The sequence below is a fragment of the Sesamum indicum genome, linkage group LG10 (genome assembly GCF_026168435.1).
Source record: "Sesamum indicum cultivar Baizhima isolate 11 linkage group LG10, ASM2616843v1, whole genome shotgun sequence".
Lineage (NCBI taxonomy): Eukaryota > Viridiplantae > Streptophyta > Magnoliopsida > Lamiales > Pedaliaceae > Sesamum > Sesamum indicum.
In genome coordinates this window covers 10699047-10707764 of record NC_142666.1, presented here as the reverse complement: position 1 = coordinate 10707764, position 8718 = coordinate 10699047, and the positions used below count along the sequence as shown (strand labels likewise).

The 8718-nt window shown below is 45.2% G+C and overlaps 1 protein-coding gene across 1 annotated transcript; it reads left to right on the top strand.

Annotated features, from left to right (window-relative positions):
• Positions 1-273: 273 nt before the first annotated feature.
• Positions 274-4701, top strand: LOC105179634 (uncharacterized). Its single transcript, XM_088886206.1, has 5 exons — positions 274-631; positions 833-1354; positions 1853-2067; positions 2227-2871; positions 4687-4701. Exons 1-5 carry the CDS (start codon positions 274-276, stop codon positions 4699-4701), a joined length of 1755 nt encoding a protein of 584 aa, XP_088742332.1.
• Positions 4702-8718: the final 4017 nt, after the last annotated feature.

Here is an 8718-nt window from a genome sequence, read left to right as displayed (position 1 = left end):
TATGTTTCCCACGCCATTTCCGTGCCCCCCATACAATATCTTGTGTCCATCCCCAATTTGGCCACTGAAATCGTACCATGCGTCGTACAGTGCTGATGCATCGTCTACTAAATCTGCAATGGAAGAACAAGTGGTCGTGTGATTCAACCATGTCATCATTGCAAAGTACCCAATGCCCAAGGTGGGATAACTATGGTTTATCCGTTGTGACCAGCTTCTCCAGAATCGCAAGCCACAGCATGAACATATGACGAGGAAGTAGAAAAAGTAGAAATGGACCCTAAAAATTCTCTCTCTAAGCTCACACGCACTAATGCACCGCGAAAAACACACACACATGCCATTGGCACCATACACTCCGCCGGAGATGGTGAGGAAACGCCGGCCGGCAAAGAGGACGTCGAGGAGGAGAGTGAACGGCGAGATGAGGATGGCTGCCGTAGAAAAATTGGAAAAAACTCGCGGTGTTTAGAGGTTGACGACGAGGATGAGGATGGCCGCCATGAACACATGTTGCTCGCTGGAAACCAGTCGTCTTCAGTTTCCGGTCGTCCCCCATCACCGTCCTTCTCCTCCTCGTCGGCCGGAGCCCCTCCCTCATCGCCGGCGGTGGTTGTGGTTGCTAGGGCAAGTGTGTGTGATTTTTGTGGTGTAGTAGTGTGTGAGAGAGAATAGAGAGGATCCATTTTTTAGAGAGAGAATTTTTTTTTTTAGAGAGAATTTCTTGGACTTCTTGAAACTCGAGTTCGTGGAAATAATGCATCTCTTATTCAATCTATCTTGCTGCCCCAATGGAAATGATTTACGGATTATGGATCGTCGGGTAATCGAGTTTGGATTGCCTGGGACGATAATTTTGTTGATGTTGATGTGGTCGAATGTGGTACTCAATTTATCCACTGTCATGTTACTACTCGTGCACCTCATGAGTTGATTGCTGTCATTGTTGTTTATGGAGCTAATGAAGTGGCTGAAAGAAGGGCGCTTTGGGGAACCCTGGAGACTAAAGCTACCCAATGTGTCGACATCACATGGTTGGTTGCAGGGGACTTTAATGCAGTGCGAGATCTAAGTGAAGTGTGTGGCACTTCCGGAGATATTCAAATAGCTATGGACGATTTTAATGCTTGTATTGAGAATGCAGGATTACTCCCACTACCCATGCAGGGTGAATGGTTCACGTGGCATAACCGCAGCGCGACACCACAGAACCTGTGGAAAAGACTGGACCGTATGATGATAAATGATAGATGGATGGCTCGGTTCCCGAATGCATCTTATTCTACCCTCACCCCACGCACCTCAGACCACTCACCGATGGTGCTTAATGGGGATAGACAACAGCGATTTGGAGGTATGTTCCGATTCGATAATTACCTCACCCATTCACCTGAGTTTATTGCCAGTGTGCAGAATATATGGCAGCACAACATTATTGGAACACCTATGTATTCTGTAACACGGAAGCTCAAAGCACTGAAATCGGTCTTTCGAGAACAATGGAGGAATAAGGGTGACCTATCGCACAATGTGCAACTGGCTAAAGGATTTCTAGAAGCAGCACAGATACTTGTTAGCTCGAGTAGACGAGACGAACTATACATACAACTGGAACACTGCTGCCGGCTTGTCTTGACCAAAGCAGCCAAAATGGAACAAACAATGCTACAACAACGAGCGAAAATGCAGTGGATGAAAGGAGGTGACCAATGCTCCCGGGTATTCTTCCGTAAGATTGCTCAAAGGAGATCGGCGAGGAGGATCTTACAGATCAATGATGATCATGGAGTCACCCATTCTGAACTAGAAGAAGTAATCAATGAGTTTGTCACATATTATCAAAACCTCTTAGGTGGGGAAAGACGACAAACTGTGATAAATCTTCGATTCCTCCAACCTTGGGCTCGACACGTATTGACTGTGGAAGAAGCTAGCTCTTTACTATTACCAGTTACACCAGTGGATGTCAAACAGGCGATTTTTGACATTGCAGAGGATAAGGCACCAGGTCCGGATGGGTATTCATCGGGCTTTTTCAAGGCTGCATGGCCTATAGTAGGGCAGGAGGTGACTACGGCAGTGATGGATTTCTTTAATACTGGCCGACTCCTAAAGTAGATCAATACCACCTTTTTGGCGCTTATACCAAAGGTACATGCCCCTATGACTGTCAGTGATTTCCGACCTATATCTTGCTGTAATGTGTTGTACAAAATTATTGCAAAGATAATAGTCCAACGGTTAAGTGTGATACTGGAGAAACTTATTAGTCCGGGGCAAGCGGCGTTTGTACCTGGACGAAGCATTGGCGATAATATTATGCTGGCACAGGAGCTCTTTACTGGATACAACCAGTCCCGTCTACCACCCAGGTATGCCTTAAAAGTGGACAATCGGAAAGCTTATGACACGGTGGAATGGGACTTCATGATTGCTGTGATGGAGTTATTTGGGTTCCCTTCTACTTTCATGAAGTGGATTGAGGTATGTGTTACTACTCCCACATTTTTTGTTGCGCTGAATGGGAAACCTCATGGCTTCTTTCCGGGGGCTAGGGGACTTCGACAGGGTGACCCTGTATCGCCCTACCTATTTGTGCTTGTAATGGAGGTTCTACAACTGGGATTATTGCAACTGATTGACCAGGATGAGTTATTTTCCTTCCATTGGAAATGTGACACAGCCAGAGTTTTTCAGTTGGGGTTTGCAGATGATGTATTGTTATTCTGCCATGCTGATATGGACTCAATTAGAGTCTTTAAGACAGGACTGGATCGGTTTAATGAATGGTCGGGGCTCAGGCTGAATGAACATAAAAGCCACCTTATTATCTCACGATCAGCACAAGGATTGCGTGAGGGGATGATGATAGTACTTGGTTTTCAAGAAGGGGTCTTACCGATGAAGTATTTGGGACTACCGCTTATATCTTCTCGATTAACTATTTCGGATTGTCGCCCATTATTATTAAAAATAGATAAACGTATTGCTGATTTTTTTTGGGTAAATGTAAGTTTCATTATGTAAAAAGTAATACAGTACAACAAGATTAACGTCAATCGGTTTCTCCCTCGACAGGCCAAGGGATACGCCATAGTCTATATAATGCACGTGTACTGACTGATTTAGCTAAATTAACACTTAGGATCCTCTGTCTGACGTCTTCAGTTATCAAGATACTCAAGGTGGTCGGTGTCCTTTCGGTGTGTTCAAATCGCCTCAAATTTCTCTTTTTTTTTGGTAAATGTAATTTGCATTAAGATAATAAAGTTACAGTACAACAGTCAATTGGTTTATCCCTCGACAGGCCAAGGGATACGCCACAATCTGTAAAGAGCAATTGTGCTAATGGAATTAGACATATTAATACTCAAGATCCTCTGTCTAATATCATCTACAATGAAAGAAGCCAAAACGTTTGCCGGATGCTCAATTTGCTGGAATCGTCTCAAGTTTCTTTCTCGCCATATATGGTAGACGAGTGATCCAAGTAGTGCTCGATAGGCTGAATTAATAATATGCTTCCCTCTCCATTTTCTTGTTGCCCATTCGACGTGCCTTCCCCATTCTCGGTTGGGCCAAGGGACTCGAATAATTCGACGAACAGCTGCAAGGCATAATCTACTGAATCAGCATCGGAAGAAGAGGTGGCTATGCGTCTCCAATGCCTCCTCGTTACAAAGAATACACCCACCAAGGTGTGTGAGCCATGGTCTGTCAGTTGTCGGTAACTTTTCCTGGATAGCCATCCATAAGATAAATGAATGGCGTGGAATCTTCAAAGGTCCCGAAAGTAGTGAAGTCCAGCCCACTTTCGGTTCAGGCAGGCAAAAGAGTCGGTAAAGTGCTTGGGTAGTGGGTTGCCCCTCAGGAAATCGCCAAATGATTCTATCATCGCCTCCATGAATCTAGGGTAGTGTATATGTGATTTGAAGGCATTCCAGATCCGTGATAAGGGGCCAGTACCATTGGCCTCCGTCAATGACCGAAGAAAGTTTAGTGGAGTCTTCAAGTCCAAGTAAGCTCGGTCCGCGTGGAAATCTAGGAAGCAGGGGTCCAAGTTGATGCCATGGATCCTTCCACAGATAGAAGCTTCTCCCATCTCCAATATGAAGCTCCACCATTGGTTGTATAGATCTGCGCAGACGAAGCATTTTTCTCCAACCCCACGATCCTCCATGTTCGCCAACTGTCCATATGGAGTTATTCCGTAATCGTCCGTGCTGCAACCACTCAACCCAGATAGATGTTCGGTCGCATCTAATGACATCGCACAATTTTTTTGTCATTAAGGCACGATTAAGAATACCAATATCTTTAATTCCTAAACCCCCTTCTTCAACCGGTTTGCAAATATCTTTCCACGCTACTTTGGCATATCTTTCCATAGGAATGTTCGAAGGCGTTTCTCCACGTCCTTAATGACAGCCTTTGGTAAGATAAATGCAGATGCCCAATACAAGCTCAGTGTTGAGAGTACGGATTTGATGATCTGTACCCGCCCAGCATATGATAATGATATTCCTTCCCATCCAGTAATACGTGCATCAATTTTAGATAGAAGTGGCTGACAGTCGGAGATAGACAATCTAGATGAGAGTAGGGGGAGACCCAAGTACCTCATCGGGAGATGCCCCTCTTGAAAACCCAGCACTGCTAACATCTGTTCTCTCCTATCTTGTGCAGACCGAGATAGAATAAGGTGACTCTTTTGTATATTCAACTGGAGGCCTGACCACTCTGCAAATCTGTCCAGTCCTATCTTGAACACTCTGACTGAGTCCATATCAGCTCCGCAAAAGAGAAGGAGATCATCTGCAAAACCCAATTGGAATACCCTAGCTGGCTCACACTTCCAATGGTAGGTGAATTGCATGTCCTGTTCAATAAGTTGTCAGAATTCCAAATGTAGAATTTCCATGACAAGCACAAAGAGGTAAGGAGATAAAGGGTCTCCTTGGCGTAGACCTCTCGCCCCATTAAAAAACCCGTGAGGTTTTCCATTGAGGCCAATCGAAAATGAGGCCGTCGTAATGCACTCCTCAATCCATCTAATGAATGTAGTTGGAAAGTTGAAGAACTGTAAAACTGCAGTAAGGAAGTCCCACTCGACTGTGTCGTAGGCCTTTCTAATATCCACTTTAAGTGCACATCTTGGGGGAAGGCGTATCTGATTATATCCTGTGAACAGTTCCTGTGCTAACAAAATATTATCCCCTATGCTTCTTCCCGGGATGAAGGCTGTTTGGCAGGGACTGATTAACTTGTCCAGAAGCATACTCAACCGTTGGACAAACAGTTTAGTAATGACCTTATATAAAACATTACAGCATGAGATTGGTCTAAAATCATTGACAGACATAGGAGTATGTACCTTGGGGATCAATGCCAAAAGTGTGGTGTTAACTTGTTTAAGGAGTTTCCCCGTAGTAAAGAAATCCAATACCGCCCTTGTAACTTCTGTACCCACAACTGGCCAAGCTGCCTTGAAGAAGCCGGACGAGAAACCATCAGGGCCCGGAGCCTTATCCTCGGCAATGTCAAAAATGGCTAGTTTCACATCTTCCGGTGAGAAAGGTAGGGTTAAGTGGCTAGCTTCCTCATTGGATAGTATATGCCTCGCCCAAGGTCTGAGGTAATTAATATCCACCAATAGCCGACGTCTGTTACCTCCTAAGAGGTTCTGATAAAATGACACAAATTCTTGCACGACCTCACTCGGTTCTGTGTGAGTGGTACCATTCTCATCATTTATTTGCAAGATCCTCCTCACTGCCCGTCTCTGAGCGATTTTGCGAAAGAAAATCCGGGAGCATTGGTCCCCTCCCTTCATCCATTGCAACTTGGCTCTCTGTTGTAGCATAATTTGCTCAAGTTTGACTGCTTTAGCGTACACTAGCCGGCAACAATGTTCAAGAAATAGGAAGAGCTCATTCTGCCTGTCTGAACTCACCAAGTTTTGTGCCTCTTCAAGGAACCCCTTCGCTAATTGGACATTAAGGGTCAAGTCTCCCTTATTCCTCCTCTGCTGTCTAAAGACCGGTTTGAGGGCCTTTAGTTTACGTGACACTGCATACATGGGCACTCCAACCACCTCATGCTGCCATATATTCTGGACATTGGGGATAAAATCAGGTGAATGGGCCAGATAATTGTCAAACCGAAACATACCTCCATTTTGCTATTGTGTATCCCCATGTAAGACTAATGGTGAGTGGTCAGAAGTCCGGGGCGTAAGGCAATGATATGACGATGTAGGAAATCTTGCAAGCCACAGATCATTTATAAGAATCCGATCCAGTCGCTTCCATAAACTTCGTGGGGTCGTACTGCAGTCGTGCCATGTATACCATTCACCTTGCATAGGTAGTGGCAATAACCCGGCCTCCTGAATGCCAGTATTAAATTCTTCCATGGCCATCCTTATATCCCCCGAAATGCCACAAACCTCATTAAGATCACGGACTGCATTGAAATCCCCCCCCACCAGCCACGGCTCATCCGTACACTGTTGGGCCATTGTCCCCCCCCACCAGCCACGGCTCATGTATGTCAATAATATTTTCATCCCAGGCAAGCCATATACGGTTTCCAATAGTGGCATAATCGACGAACCATTTCCATTGAGGAAGCAGAAATGATTGAATAGGCATGACATTATTTAATCGAACATGAGTTTCCAAAATGCCCAAAAAATGTAACCTGTAATCAGAGACAATGTCCTGTAGTGCGAGTTGATGGTCCCTTTTATTCAGCCCGCGGACGTTCCACACAGCAATGTTCAACATGGATCACTTCTGACGGGGCTGCTAATGTTAGGACCCCTGGTTGGCTCTTCGGCGTCATCTAGCATATGTAAAGCATCAAAGGCATTATAAATAACCACTTCCTTTCCCTTATCGCTATGTTGAGATACACTGCGTTCATCATGAACATCTTTCTCCTCTCGTCTCGGTGTCTCTTTAGCTGTACGGTTTAAAGTGCTGCTTCCTTTTTCAGGAGCGTTTGGTTGAGGAGGGATGGTAGCTTTTTGTACATAAACAGCTATCAGTGGCTTAGTCGGTTTGCGAGGTTTGTTCACTATACAGTCTTTAACCGAATGCCCCAACGTCATACAAGCCGTGCACTTTGCGGGAAGCCATTCGTACTCAACATCTACCTTGCAAGGTGTCTCCCCACCATCTTCATCCGGTGTCATAATGATAATATGTTTTTCGATCTTTTGTGTTACATCAATCATCACGCATACACGAGCGAAGTCCAATCTCGTGCATGCTCTTGTAATTGCATCCGGGTAAAGTGGCTTACCCACTCCACTTGCAACAGTGCTCAGTCCTTCCGTCGTCCAGAATTCCATGGGGAGATGGCGAAGTTTGATCCAGACCGGTACTTGGGTATGCTTCAACTTCCTCATAGCCATCCCAGGTTCCCACTTCTGTAGTACAATCGGCTGTCCTTGAAACAACCACGGACCTCCTTCAATCACTTCCTCCATATCTACCACAGTTTTAAATCGAAAGAAAAAGAAGCCATTAACTGTCGTTGTGACCTCACGTAGAGCTGGCCAAACCGAGTGAGCAAATTCTTTCAAGTGATGGTAGTACGGTCGTTTCCCCAGAAAATATCCAACCGCCGTAGATTTCCATCGTTTAGACCCTTCGCACACAATGTCCAAAGAAGGACGAACCACAATCTCCCCGTTTTGTTTCGATGGGGCAATGTACGTAAGTGTTTTACGGGATGAATTATTGAAAGCACGTGCAATTTTATCCTCATCTATGTAATTGTCCGAGCTTGTATGTAAAGAAATATTCCCAATAAAAATACCCGAATGAGAATTGGAGACCTTGGTATTGCGAGAATTTTCGACCGAGTAACCTCCCATTGACGTGGTCTTCATCAACATTTTGGAGGCCATTATCGCTGAAACTGAAGGCATTTTCTGCTGAATTTCCATTGAAAGTTCACCCAACAACGCAGTAGATTTTTGCTGCGATTTTTGCACCATTTCGAGTTCGTCATCCGCATGTTATCCGGCCAAAAACGCTGCAGAAAATTCTGAAATTTCTGCAGCATTTTCTGATTCTGCAGTAGTGTCAATCTGCTGTTTTTCCATTGTATTCCCTCCCAACAACTCTGTATCTTGTTGCTGCGATTTTTGCGCCATTCCGAGTTCGTTTTCCGGCTGATTTCCGGCACACAACGCTGCAGAAAAATCTGGATTTTCTGCAGCAGAATCTGAAAATTCTGCAGCAGCGTTGCTGTTGTTTAGCGGCTGTTTTGACACTGTAGGATCGTCGAGAAGGCATCGCACAACACGTCTCACATTTGGCTGCACATGTCTACGAGTTTTCGCCAGAATTCTCGTCGGCCGGCCATACTGCAATTCCCATTTCTGTTTCAAATCGGACAGCGCTGCCATGGCTGCCACATCGCCTGAGTTGACGACCTTATGCACAAGGGTAAGAAATTCGAAGAAGTTGAAGCGTGGTTGTTGAAACCCGTCAGCCATGGAAGCTTCGCCAAGGTTTTTTTCGCGTGAGTTTTCCGGCGAACAAACTGTCTCGTTGACATTTCCAGTTCCCAAATCCTCAGCATTCATGGCAGATGGTGAGTTTTCGCTTTCCCGTTGAGATCGATCTTCGAGTATAGCAGCTTCGACATCATTGGCTTCAATGGCGGCGCCAAACCCTAGTTTCGTACCCGTCCCTTCTCCGA

What these genes read in the sequence shown, in the direction of transcription:
- LOC105179634 (XM_088886206.1), top strand. Translation starts at nt 274, where the DNA reads ATGGACCCTAAAAATTCTCTCTCTAAGCTCACACGCACTAATGCACCG. An exon ending in GGTTGTGGTTGCTAGGGCAA is followed by an intron (nt 632 to 832) that starts GTGTGTGTGATT and finishes CGGGTAATCGAG; the next exon opens with TTTGGATTGCCTGGGACGAT. An exon ending in TAGACAACAGCGATTTGGAG is followed by an intron (nt 1,355 to 1,852) that starts GTATGTTCCGAT and finishes AAAACCTCTTAG; the next exon opens with GTGGGGAAAGACGACAAACT.